At 38.5% G+C, this 13,840-nt stretch overlaps 1 protein-coding gene across 4 annotated transcripts in view; it reads left to right on the forward strand.

Annotated features, from left to right (window-relative positions):
- Window positions 1–763: 763 nt before the first annotated feature.
- ARMC1 (armadillo repeat containing 1) overlaps window positions 764–13,840 on the forward strand; it is a 34,242-nt gene continuing 21,165 nt past the window's right edge. The window contains exons 1-4 of one of the 4 annotated variants that reach the window (XM_057380301.1): window positions 764–963; window positions 2,565–2,682; window positions 3,432–3,635; window positions 7,749–7,840. In XM_057380301.1, the coding sequence (XP_057236284.1) occupies window positions 3,444–3,635; window positions 7,749–7,840 (284 nt within the window). In that variant the 5' untranslated portion in view covers window positions 764–963; window positions 2,565–2,682; window positions 3,432–3,443. The remainder of the gene's footprint in view (window positions 964–2,564; window positions 2,683–3,431; window positions 3,636–7,748; window positions 7,841–13,840) is intronic. The other 3 variants (XM_057380300.1, XM_057380299.1, XM_057380298.1) reach the window with 3 other exon arrangements.

Below are 13,840 nucleotides of genomic sequence, written 5' to 3' on the forward strand. Positions count from 1 at the left end.
CTTGGGGTGCGGGTGTCGGCTTGCAGCACCTCCAGTGGCTCTTAGGGTGGTGTCAGCTGTGTCCCATGGAAACGATGTGGAAAGGATGGGCAGGACCCCTGGGGGAATCGGGCGGGAAGTGGGGATCGCTGGGGGCCAGAGGGCTCAGAGGGGGCTGCGGGATAGAGGGGAACTTAGGGTGARTTTCTTGGTGCTGAAGTGATTTAAGGATTACCTAGGGGGTGTTTTCAGCTTTAGAAACATACTGAAAACTTTACTCCAGCGTTTCAAAATAAGGTGCAAAGGTGACGTGTAGTGGAGGAACGTGGAAACTGAAAACCTTTACAACTTGGAAGGGATGGGGACCCAAACCTTCCTAAAGGATCAAGATGTTGCACCTGGTACTGTTAGAGATTTTTTTTTTAAGCCCTAATGATGCCTTGATTCTACATTAACCAAATCTAATTGTGGGCGTCTCATGGGGTGGGGATTACCCACTTCAGGTTTCAAAAGGGGATGAGCACTCCATGTCCGTACAGCATCAGGTGTGGTTCACACTGTATTGTTTTATAGTACACGTTACACTTTATCTAAGCAGTACATTTAGCTTTTGGCGGTGACCGTCTCTGGCGGGGAAAAAAAAWAATCCAAAACAAACGGGGCAGCGCGGAGCTGTTTCCGGGCTACAACCCCCGGACTACACCTCCCGGCCTGCACCGCGCCGCTCCCAGSAACAAAGCGCCGCGCGATTGGCGGAGAGCCTCGCTCGGTACGGGCCAATGGCGCTGCGCGGTGTTGCGCTGTGCCGGGTCAGGGCGGGCTCCGGTGGGTGGTGCGGTCGCTCTTGTCCCGGTGGTCAGCCCGCGGGTGCTCCCGGATCGTCTCCCGTGCTATTCCCGTCGGTCTCTGCACGCCGCGCCGCCCCGCGGGACATGGGGGCGCGGGGCTGAGCTGCTAGCCCGCCCAGGGACGTCTTCTGCGACGGTACGGCCCTACCGGGGAGGGGAACAGGCCGCRCCGGGAAGGGCCGTGAGGGGGCGGCGTGTGCGGCCGAGGCCCCCTGCTTTCCAAACACGTCCCGGAGCGCCTGGTGGCTGAGGGGCTGGGTCTCCGCCGGCCGCGGGGCCTRGAAGCTGAGCCTCAGGGCCTGGTCCCAGCTGGGATGAGGCCTCCGCCGCCTGTGGAGAGCTGGCRGAGAGGGGCTGTGGAGGTTTCTCTCCAGGGCCGCCCCGGCGACRGCACAGAGCGCAGGGGGAGAGCGTCAAAGAGATAGAGCTGCGGTGTCTCGGTTAGGCTTTCATCTCAGAGCTACGAAGAGCAGAGAGCAGCCTGCATCTGGCTCGCTGCTCTGCCAGACTCCTAAATTCTAGATAACTTACTATAACTTTTATGGGCACCTAATGTTTCTAATTAAAAACTCCCAGAAGGAGGTGGGGCGGGAGTTTTCATGGAACTGGTTGTTGCGGGTCATGCAGAAGGTGAAGATTTCTGGAGTCCCTGCAGTTGTGGCTGAGGAGAAGTGGAGAAGGGTCTGCGGCTAACACAGAATCATGTAATTGTTTGTGGTGGGAGGGACCTTAACATGGAGTTCCACCCCCTCCTTTGCCAAGTATGCCTTCCCCTAGACCAGTTTGTTCAGAGCTCCATCCAGCCCAGCCTTGAACACTGCCAGAGATGGGGCATCCACAACACTGGGCAACCTGTTCCAGTGCCTCACCACCCTTACAGCAATAATATCTAAAACACCTTCCAACACCTAATCGAAACTGACTACCTTTCTATTTAAAGCCATTACTCCTTGTCCTGTCCTTGCTTTATGCCTTTGTAAAATGTCCCTCTCCATCTTTCTTTAGCTCCTTTGAGATGAGTGTGGCCTAATGGAATAGGAGAGGGTAACAGTTMCATGTTTTTTKKTTTTTTTTTTCCCAGAGGATTAGAAGGAAAAAGGCAAAAGGTGATCAGGATGGAAAGAGTTGTAGGAATGGTCTGGTGCGTGGGACACAGACCTGGGAGTCAGAGACTTTGATTGGCATCAGCCTCACAATTGACTTGATTTTTAAAGTTTTGAATAAGATCCTTTGTGAACTCACCAGAGTTGCTTTGGTTTTGTTTGACTGGTGGTTTTGTTTGCTGAGGKTTTTTTTTTTGTTTTTTTCTTAATTTAGAGTTTTTCCTTTGGAAACACAAACTGATTTATTGGTTGAGCTTCTGGATCTCTCAGTTTCTTTTTTATTTCTGAGAGTCAAGAAAAATAGTCTGGAGACCAATCATTGGGCTGTATTTTTCWTTCTGGCACTCTTGCCTGAAGTAAGAAGCATTGACTTAAAGGTTAATAGCATTTTTTCTATGTGAAAACGTTAGAAAATGTCATAATCCAAATGCATGTTTATGGTTCATTGTTTTTGATGAGTGTAATAGGTTTATATTCCTTAGAGGCTGACCTTCAGTGAAGAAAATCTATGTAATATTGGCAAATGATGTTAAAATAAGGTGACCACTTAAAATTTTTTCTTGTTTTTTATTTGGGGTAAAATGAGTGATTTAACAAATTAACAGTATGATTCATTCCCACTTTTGTGCCATAGGTTACTTGACTGAGTTGATACTGACAACAACCAGGACTGCAGTCAGCATTTAGTAGTTTCTGAGGCACAAAGAAACTGTTTTTTTGCATCAAGATTTTAGCATTTTCTCTGAGTAAAGGTATACTTTTGTTGTCTGCTAAGTAGTTATTATTAAACAACTCTGGAATCTGATACTCTCAAGCTAACACGTGTCTTCTTTGAAATTGATCTGGTGGCTTGGACTTCGACTGGAGCAAGGCGTGACCTTCTTGCTCTCTTTGTATTGAAAGCTACTACTGAAAAGGAGATAAAACAACTCAAATCCAGCCTCTAAAGCTCTTTCTGTCTTTGAATGTATGGCATTACACCAGTTACTTGATATATAAATGAAGAGTAGAGCTTCATGTTCACTGTTCTTGATGCATTGTTAATGTTTTGTTGACTTTGGTTCATTTTTCTGTGAAATTCTTTGATTGCCAAAGGTGCTCTGAAAATACTTACTTTGAATTTACATGTTTACACAGAGGGATGTTTATAGACTTCTAGGGTGCCTTGTTATAAAACTGGATTTATTGAAAACATTTGTCACTAGTGTAAAGGAAAAAAAAAASCACACAATACTCCCATTAAGATTGACTGGTCTGAAATTACATATAGGAAACAAATAAAAATCTTCTTACCTAAATATTTGTGTTCTTTGTGTAGGAAGTTTAGATTTGCAGTTTATAAATTCAAGACCCACATCCTTATAAATTCCATCCACCTTCYGTGGATTCTAGTCCTTGGGTTTTTTATACCTTTTTGTTTAGAACAAATCAGTGCCTTTATGCTTTTTTTTGTCTGTGTTTTAATTGATGGTAAATGTGGTAATAGTAAATATTTTTTCAGCAGGCATTTTGTATGAATGGTGCAGAAAAGATGAATTCTGCTATGAGTGAGGAGCCTGATGCCCTATCTGTAGTTAACCAACTCCGAGACCTAGCTGCTGATCCATTGAACAGACGGGCCATTGTTCAGGATCAAGGATGCCTGCCAGGTCTTATTCTKTTTCTGGACCATCCCAACCCTCCAGTTGTTCATTCAGCTTTACTAGTAAGTATTTTGGAGATAAATTTCTATATTTTCAGGCATTTTTAAACCTTGTTAAACAAGTTGTTTAAACAAGCAGTTTACAAACAAAACTGTTTAAACAATTTGTTTWAACAGTAAAAATGTGAAAAATAATAGGTTCTTCTATATTATCTTGATATTCCTTACCTGTGTTCTTTAAAGAACGTGTATTTCAGAAATGACATTTTGTTCCAGAGGTTTTTTTTTTTAAAGATATTGATTTGCTTTGCATTTTTTTGCCAGTACAGCTATTTCACTTTTTGTGTGGAGGGATGTGAGGACCCTTAAATCTCTTCTTAAGATGAAGTCATAGAGCTTGATAAATATGGGTAGTGATTTGATATTCATATTATAAAAACCAAATTCCAGTCATAGGTGAGAAACAACCTCCCAAGGTGATGTAGTGCAATCCCATGCCCAAATTAAGTTCAATGAGATCACTGCTCGTGGTTGTGTCGTTCATCCTCGAAGGATGAAGATTCCGTAGSATCTGTGGCATGCTGTTCCATCATGTGACCACCCTCATGGGATTAAAGACAAAATGTTCTCAAAACCAGAGGAAACAACCAACCCAAAATCTATCAATATCTGATAAAACTTCTTCCATCTTATGTCCATTTCTTTGCATTCTAATTCATAAATGCTCAAGTCCCAATTTCTTATCCTGAATTGGAATATTAAATTTATTTCATGCTTAGAAATGGGAGAAATGAAAGTTAAAATTTTGTTATTTCAAGACTTGAATTAGACTTCTAAGATTTTATGTTACTGAAATTTATATGGTGCTCATTTTTTTCCATTATGTCATTATTGAGTTGTAACRAATGTGAAATAACAAAGGACTTTGGCTTTTACATGCAAGTCTACATTGTTTTTTATATCGCTGAGACCTATGTGTACCATATTTCTCTGTTTTTYATTTGTGTTGATTTTGTAGTGGATATTAGTGGACATCTTGGAATTATTTTAATGATTGACTTCTGAATTTGGAGAAGGAGGTCACATAATCCAGGAAACCTGTGTCCTGCTAATGGTTTTTTTCAGGTTGGTCTTGCCATAGCATTTGGCAGACTTTAATGTTCTTCACTRGGAGAGCTTTGAGTTGAGTTTGCTRTTCTTGGGAGWATGTTGCATTGGTTTTCTTTCCAGTGTAGTTTCCTTAGGCTGTKATCTTAAAAGGTCTTGTTTGTCCCACTCTTTTTTCCTTCCTTGAGTTTGTTGGGCTGTGTGTTCTCATTGCTTTCATGTGATTCRGGAATCAGTCTCTGATCATGTTACAAAAATTAGTTCTACATAAAAAGGACTGGCTTTTTCAAGGTGATGAGGACTAATGCAGTTTGCAGTGTGGTTGCACAGCCCCTGATAAGTACTTAAGTTGTCTTGGAAGGAAATCACCTTGGGTGAGGATGGGAGGCAGATGGATTGTTCTGTGTAGTGATAGCTCACAGTAGGAGTGGCTTAAGAATCAGGATTCAGAGGAGGCCAGGACCCTGGCTGCAATGAGAAGTGGATCCGTTTACTGTGAAGACATGTTCTGGTCAGCTCCTCTGACTCCTTGTGTTCAAGAGTTGTTGAATTGCTTAGGTTCTGAATGTTTAAATATTTTTGCTGACAACTTCATGTTTTATATTTTTCCATTCTGAAAAATGTTGGTTTTGTAGTCATTCTGGTGGTCAAAAAGTGTTTTCTTTTAAATAGGAATCATTAAATGCAATGATTTTCCATCAAGAGTGAACCCAATAAAAGGATGTGACGCTCAGACTTTAGATTTCTTCTTCTACTACTTGGTTATTCCTGTACCTGAAATTATAATAATCTGTATGAATCATAATAGTTCCCTTTTTAACTTTTTTGATGTGTTGTAGAATGTTTCAGGGAGGGTGTTTCTCTCCTCTTGTGCAGTTTCACTTCAGTCTTTTTTCCTATCTGGTGAAGAAGTGATACACATTTTTAAATATTTCTRTTGCCAGTTTTCTTTAGTCTTGATTTCAGGAATTCTTTACAATGCMTTCCAGTGCCGAAAGTTTTGAATAATTTAAATTTAAAAAATCAGAAGTAACCTAGACAATACTACATTTTGGTTTTTTCCCACTTAAGTTTGGACTAAAATTTTATAAATTMGGACCCTGAAGTTAAGGAACTACTTTAAAATTTCACATAAAAGACATCAAAAATGTCTTTTTATTAAGATTGACAACAGTGTATTTTGTATTAAAGTATRCAGGTAGTCCTGTTGGTTATGAAGAACTTACTTGCGAGCCTTAAAGTTAACATAGGTAAGTGTTTAGCTGAACAGAGGTTGAGCTAACAGTAACTTTCCCTATGCTTTCAGTATACTGGATTTAATAAATGTAAATGAKCTCATGTGTTTGAAGGTTCAGACTTTTATATCTCCCATGGGAGGCAGAYGGAATGGGAGCTTCCTAGTGTTGAAAAGTTGGGTCAATTAAGTTGGCYTTGTGACTTTTATTTTAGTCGAAGTTGTATTTGTGTGGTAAGAGTACATAACAGGTAGAAAAGAGACTGCCTGAGCTGTGACTTAAAAAAATTAGCTTTTAAGAGAACAAGTTTTTCTTTGTCCACCTGAATTGTACCCATACTAAATTGCCAGAACAGAGAGTAATAAAAATGAGAAATTTGTTACACCAGTAAGGATACATTTCATAGCATGCAAGTTAGTTGAGAGCTATCATGCATGTYTTTTCCCATAGTTAAAAAGTGAGATAATGAATGGATATACAACATTATAAACTTCAACTATTGATACTGGTCCACAGCAGGAAATAACAAAAATTACATCTAAAGTTATTATCATGCCAGGCAGCAGCCAGAGTTTCTTAAAAGACAATAAAATGGTCTTTTATTAAGTGCAATTTTGCCTAGTATGAGCTGAAGATGACTTGGAAAAAACAAACCCCAATGATTAGCCCTCTATTTCTGAAGGGATTAAGGAGCATGTTATTTTTAAAGTGGTTACTGAGCAGTGTAGCTACTACATGACTATATATAAAGAATTGGTACAATTCTAAACCTTGCTGTCACAAACCCCATTTTATAAATCATTGTATTTGTGTATTGCAGGATTTTTCAAGTACAGTTCTTGTACCTACATCAGTAAAACATCTTTGGAGGCTCCTTCTAGGAAAACTTTCTCAGCACAAACAATATAAATGTGTCTCATGAAAAGAAGGCTTGACATTTTAATTGCAAGAGTATTATGTTAGGAGGATCATATTAATATACAGTTGCTGACTAGGGTCAACAGTGCAAAATTGTACAAAGAATCTACCTTGAAAGTCAAATAAATAAACAGGACTTTGGGCAGCAAATAAGTGTAAATTCCCAGTTTAGGCCACAGTAAGCTAAGAAGCTTGCTGCTGCTTGTATTCTTATTCCTGCCTGGAATGATGGATATTGCAGTTAGTCTTCAAAAGCTTATAGCTGTGCTAGACCTCTTTCAGTGGACAGTAGGAACTTGACGTTTCTAGTACTGRGGTAGCCCACACAATTGATGGAAATACTGGAAGCACCATGTATAAAAATTACTTTAGATCTCGGGTCACATAAATGTTTACTGGAAGAGACTTTTGGAAGTCATTCACATCRGTTTCCTCTTTGAATTGGGATTGTCACCAGCACTCAATCAGGTCAGTTGTAGCTTTGTCTCATTCATTCCTAGTTCCACTAGGTCATGTGTTCCTGTTGTACTACCTTCAGAGGAGAAAAGCTTTTTGTAGTACCTGATTTGAACTTCCCAAGCTCCAGTTTGTGGCTCTTCCCCTTGTCTGCTGTTGTAGAGGGAAGTTGTGCTTGAACATCTTTGTATAGGCTTCTTGCATAGCTATAGACAGCTATTAGATTGTCCCTTTAGCTCTCAGCTGGTATAAGCAAACCCAGTCTCTCAGCCTTTTCTCATAGATTAGATATTCTGTGCTTTCTGTGTATTTATAAGAATAAAGTAATTTTTTGGTGTACACAGTAGGTGATAAAACTCTCTTCCTACTAGAACTGCCTTTGTGACTGTTTTGAAGATGTGCTCTAACAGAAATGAATCCTGGATTAATTGTTGATCTGCTGTGGTCCTCTTTCTTTTAGGCTCTCCGCTATTTGGCTGAGTGCCGTGTCAACAGAGAAAAGATGAAAAGTGAATTGGGTATGATGCTCAGCTTACAGAATGTAATACAAAAGTAAGTTTATTATGGGCTGTTGGATCCTCAGAGTGTAAATGTATCATTGTGATACAAAGTATACCTTTGACTGAATTTGTTTACCAAGTTTCTGATTTTTTCTTGTTGAARTCATGTGGCTGCAAGCAATTAATGTTTTTCATTTTACAGTATTTCAAAGCAGTCAGAACATAACTTACTAAAGTATTAATTTGCAGGTGAATGGCCAAACAACAGGTTTCTTTGTCTTGTTGCAAGATAACTAATTTTGTCCCTCTYCTTTACATTCTCTTGTAATCCTACTCATCATTGCATAAGGTTACCTTGCAGTAGTGCATTTAAAGGAATTGCTTGGCGTCTGCCACATTTATTCTTTGAATACCACCTTTGGGTAGGGAATTGGTTTCAGTGTATTTTTGGAAGTAAGTATCTGCAGTTCTGTGTTGAGAAAACATCTTGCAGGTGGAGTAGAAATTAATGAGGTTTGTCTCTGATGTCTTTGTACAGTGTATGAAATGGGTTATGTTTCTTAAAATTTGTGACAGTTGGATTTTGTCAAGATTTCTAACTGTTGAGTCTTGAATACGGGAAGTTGTCTGTGTGTATGCACCCTGGGGATGATGTACATGTGCACTTAATAGAAATCGGTGTGATGAACTAAGGTGAATCACTATTCAAAAAAAACTCAACAGTCTCCTTCAAAGATTAGTCTGTCATAGGAAAAATTAACTTGCCATCAAAATCTCTGAAGGTGATTATTTTACACACASTTTGGGAGTGCTCTGTTGTAGCTCTGGACTTTGTAGATGTGAGGAATTGTTCCATGGGGGAGGAGAAAAGTCATGTTGCTGCATTGAGATATCTCAGATGAATGTTCAAAACAATTATTTAGAAAAGGGTAAAACACAAGTGAAATTGTATATTAAATATTCAAGTAGAAAGCTTTAGAATTTTTTAATATGTTAGTTGAACCTCTGTCACTTGTGCTGTAAAGTTACAAGTTTATTTTAGAAAAAAACTAAGCCTAGCCTTTGTTAGTTCCTTCATCTCACAGCCCCTCTAGTTCTTGGCAGTGTCTTATTATCGTAGAATGTTAAGGGGTAGGAAGGGACCTAAAGGATCATCTAGTCCCTAGCCACYAGATCAGGTTGCTCAAGGCCTTATSCAAACTGGCTTTGAACACAGGGTTGGGGCACCCATAACCTCCCTGGGCAGCCTGTTCTGGTGCCTAACCACCTTCACAGTAAAKAATTTCTCCCTAATATCTAGCCTCTTTCRATTTGTAGCCATTGCTCCTTTTCCTATTGCTGCCGTTCCTGAACAAGAGTCCCTCTCTGGTTTTCCTGTAGGCCCCTTCAGATTCAGAAAGGGTGCAATGAGGCCTTCATGCCAACTGCTCTTCTCAAGGRTGAACAGCCCCAACTTCCTCAGCCTTTGTAAGACAGGTGCTCCAGTCCAATGTGTCAACTTCATGGCCCTCCTCTGGATTTGCCCCAACATTTCTGTGTCCTTCCTATATGGGGGGCACCAGAACTGTGCTTGAGTGGGGTTTCACAAGAGCAGAGTAAAAGGGGAGAATCACCCCCTTTGACCTGCTGACCATGCTCATTTTGATGCAGTCCAGGATTTGGGATTATTATTGGGCATTACAGGATTGTTGTTGTATTTTCCTCTGTCTTACACTACTTATCCATATGTGTGAGCCTGAAGGAGGGAAAATTATGGTCTGTACACAAGTTCTGTGTGATCTAGGAAATACTACTACTGTTTACCTTTAAGTACTTTATTAATTGTCCTGAAGCTGTAGATGATTATGTATTGGCATGGAATTCAGCATTATGCCGAAGTATCATCTTTTGGTTCACCAGTTACACAAAACACAAGGATTTAAATTGTGTGTCTTAAAAAGAAAAGTGAACGAAATTACTAAAATTCAGATGAGAAGATTGGTCAAATTTTAAAAAATAATGTGATAATTCCWACTTTTGAAGGTATATTAATATGATCTATGGAGAGAAAAATGGAATTACGTCTTCCAATATTCACCTTTTCTAAGAACAAACATAAGGTGACATATACAGAAGTCTTTGCTTGCTACTTTTATAGTAACAGTAAGACCTGAAACATTTGGGTAATGACAGAAGTGTGTTTCAAAAGAGCTTCCTTTTAGTTTAGATTACTTGTCTATTTAGAGTGTAGAGACATCCTGAAGAAGTTGTTGAGAGGGGAATGGTAGTTCATCGTCAGTCTCTGTAGCTTGCAGATATTACTTGGGAAATATTAAAGAATTTTATGGAAATCTCTTCCAACAACTTTTTTTTCTAGGTTTCAATTTCAAGGGCCAAAAGAGCGAAGTTCAGATATGTGCAGAAGATGATAGATAAGTCAATGAAAACTGGAAGTCTTGTAGGTGTTTCTTTTTTTTTTTTTTTTCTAGAAAGCTCTTTGGCAACAGTAAGAACATACGTTTGATTTGTGTGCTTGTAACATTTGGAAAGTGTGATATCATGAAAATTTAAATACATAGCATCTTCAACCACAAGACTTTGTCATGTGCCTGTCAGGATTTTAGGTTTTAATCTTGACAGGAAATACTGAAGTTAAGYTTTGTACTGCCTGCATAAATATGGAGAAAGATGGTAGAAAAGTGCTGAGAAGATAAATGTAGAATTATTTTTGTCACAAAACCCAATGGCATTAGGTTGTGAGTTTTTTGTTAGAAAGTCTGTAGGGGAGAAAACATGGTCTCTATTGCCTTACATTTGATTTACAAAGGTAAAATAGGTTCTAGTTTTAACTGGTTTCAATTTACCAGAAGGTATTGTATCTTTTGAACTGAAACTAAACATTAAGAGATACTTTAGTTTTAATCACTTCATGCTTTGTTCTCCTGAGTACTTTTCAGAATCTRTATTTAACTCATTGCTCTATCTAAAATATGTCTTTATTATTTTCAAAATGTGATTTGGTAATTAAAATTTTCTTTTTGGTAATGTGTTACAAAAATGCAAACAAATCATACAAAATAGATAGGAACATCTGTCAGAATGCAGATTTTTCAGTTACTGTTTTGTTCTTTCAAGTGGGACAGACCCCAGCATCTTCTGGACCAGAAGTTGTAGTCACTGGCTTTTTGCCCCGGACAGATGAAGCACATCCTGAAGCACATGAAAAGAATATTTTCTTTTCTTCCAGGATTTCTGGTCTCTCACTGTCCATTTCATTTTCTCACTTAACTAAATAATAATCACTGCTTTCCCTGTTCAGTACTGATTTATGATGAATGTATTCGGGCACTGATAAAGCTGTGGTATATTTTCTCAAGCAATGAAATGGAGCACAGAGGCAAATCACAAAGAGAATATGTCTTATTTCAAACTGAAGTTTATGTTCAGCAGTGCTGAACTGACGCTCTGCTAGGAAGTTGAGGGTTTTTAGAATTCCATTTCTCTTTTGCTTTCAGTTATACAAATCCTGAAATTTGAGGGCTTTTCTCATCATGTATTTTTTATAAATCTTGAAGGTCTCTGTATTAGAGACCTCAAGTTCAGATATGGAATTTCTTCTTGTAACTTACATGGAGCTAACGAGTCTAACAGATCTTTAAATGGTCAATGCCATCAACTGGAAAGTAGTTGGAATTGGTTTTCTACTGATGACTTTGTGTAGTAGTACATGGGAGCCTCAGGTACAAGCCCTAGTCCTTTTGCAAGTAATACACAACCAATGGAAAAAGAATATGCCACTTACTCATTATTGTGATGGTGAAGTACTGTTTCCTTCATRAAGACTACTGAGGATGAGAGTTGAAACTGAGTGCCACCTGTTTATCCACTCACAGAATCACAGAATGGCATGGGTTGGAAGGGACCTTAAAGATCATCGGCTTCCAACTCCYCTGCTGTGGGSAGGGACACCTTCCAGTAGACCAGGTTTGTCAGAGCTGCATCCAACTTGGACAYTTCTAGGGATGGGGCATGCAGAGCTTCTCTGGGCAACCTGTTCCATTGTTTCTTCACCCTCACAGTAAAGAATTTCTTCCTGCACTTGGGACCTAAATGATAAGTGGTAAATTGCACTGCATAATGAYGAATGGGTAGGAAATCTTTGAAACATCAAGGTCTGACAGTTCTTTGAGGTATGTTAATGTTTCCTTCCATGCCTTACCAGTCCTCTAGTATTACCTGATCAACTTTTTGGTATTTTGCTTATTATAAGTATTAAAGCTCAGTAGTGAAAATCATATCGCTGCTCAAAACTGATGTCTGGCTGACTCCTTWGTTGATACTACATTTCACTTAAGGAACAAAAGATAAGTTTCAGGTTCACTGTTATTGACTTTCAAGATGTATGAACATTAGATTTTGCTAACAAAAGAGTAACAAATTTTAAATGTAGATTGTGGAAGTTATGTGTTCTAGAGGAGGAGTATGGAATGTCAGCTCTGAGGAGTGCAGAATAAAAATTTGAAGGCAGAGACACATTTATATTTAGGGTTTTTTTTCTGACTGAACTTGATTGGGAACACATGACTTTCTAAGCTTCTTCATATGAAARGCTTTCACATTTTGTAGGACATATGAAAAGCTGTTTCAGCTTTCATGGAATACTTCAAAACATTTTTCAAGTATAAAACTTTCTTATTCCCTGTTCTTTACTTGATACTTTTTTCCTTATCAAGGGAGTTGAGTTTTTTTATTTTGTTCATCTACATCTACTTGTTTTTAAGTGAAACTTGATGCATTTTTCCATCTTAAGAGCTAGGGGTAAGCAACTGTGTGTGTTGGAGAGATGCCAGACTTTTAAAATGTCTACCTGCAGGTTTCCAAATTTTCCTGTTTTTAAATGGCTGATACTGGTTTATGGCCATCACAGCAATGTTATGCTCCCAAGTTAGGTGACTAAGTACCACAAAGTGTATGTGCAGAAATGTTTGCATGTATAGATAAAAAAGAGGAGAGATTGCAGCTCCTTGGATAATGGTGTTTCGTTGCATTCCAGCAGTCATCAGCAGTTATTTAATACTGAAAACTGATTTAGTTGCTGGCTTTATGAATTGTATAGAGGACTTAATGTGTCCATATGGACTTTCTAAAATGTTATTAGCAGCTTCTAGAATTAAAATTAATTAGGATTTATTGCCTACAAGGAAATACACTAATTTGTGTTCAGAATAGAAGTGTCTTTTGATGGACAATAAAGGTCAAAGTTCATAATTTTTCATAATCTTTATGAGCAGCATAATGGTACTGTTTAAATATAACTAGTATGTATTTTAAAAAAAACACCGAAGAAGAGTCAATATACTAAATAGCTCTTATTATGGRACGGCAAATTACTGAGAGTAAAATTCCAATTACTTAGCTAAAAGGGCTTTTCAAGATAGYCTTCCTTTGCCAGGTTGTCAGATTTAACAAGCTGAACTAAATCCAGTGCATTAATCAGCTCTTCCAATTTATTACTTGCCTAAGAAGATTAGGGCAATTAATATGTGTTTAATTAGAGTCCCTTGCAGATCTGGTAAAATACATGCAGTCTATAATTGCTGACTTCTTACTCAATTTTAATTTTTGGTAGTCTTAATTACCTGCACTTTTTGAAAATTTAATTATTCATTGAAACCAGCAAAGTTTAAATTTATGATGTCTGGCTAAAAAAAAAAGCAAAAGCCAAGTCTTTCAGATAGTATTCGGTGAAATTAAAATAGTAGGGATACAGCCTCTCAATAGTTTTATAATTTTTTTTATTGTGTGACATACTATTTTTTTCTTCTTTGTGAGAAAGGGTGAATGGTTGGGGAAAGACAGGGCAAAGGCCATATATTAATTAGCAGGTAGGCAAACTATGTATTTAAAGAACTATCTGATGTTTAAAGGGATGTTGCCACATAACTAGCATCAAGATAATACTTAGTGAGAGGTTACAGCTAAAAAATTGTGTATACTTTGCATTTCATGCATTTGTGCGATTGATTGGAATACTTAAATTCTCATCTGCAAAGGAGAAGGAAACAGAAAGAGA

This window comes from Malurus melanocephalus, unplaced genomic scaffold (genome assembly GCF_030028575.1).
Source record: "Malurus melanocephalus ecotype Western Australia unplaced genomic scaffold, MMel_1.1 scaffold_443, whole genome shotgun sequence".
In the NCBI taxonomy this organism is placed as follows: Eukaryota; Metazoa; Chordata; class Aves; order Passeriformes; family Maluridae; genus Malurus; species Malurus melanocephalus.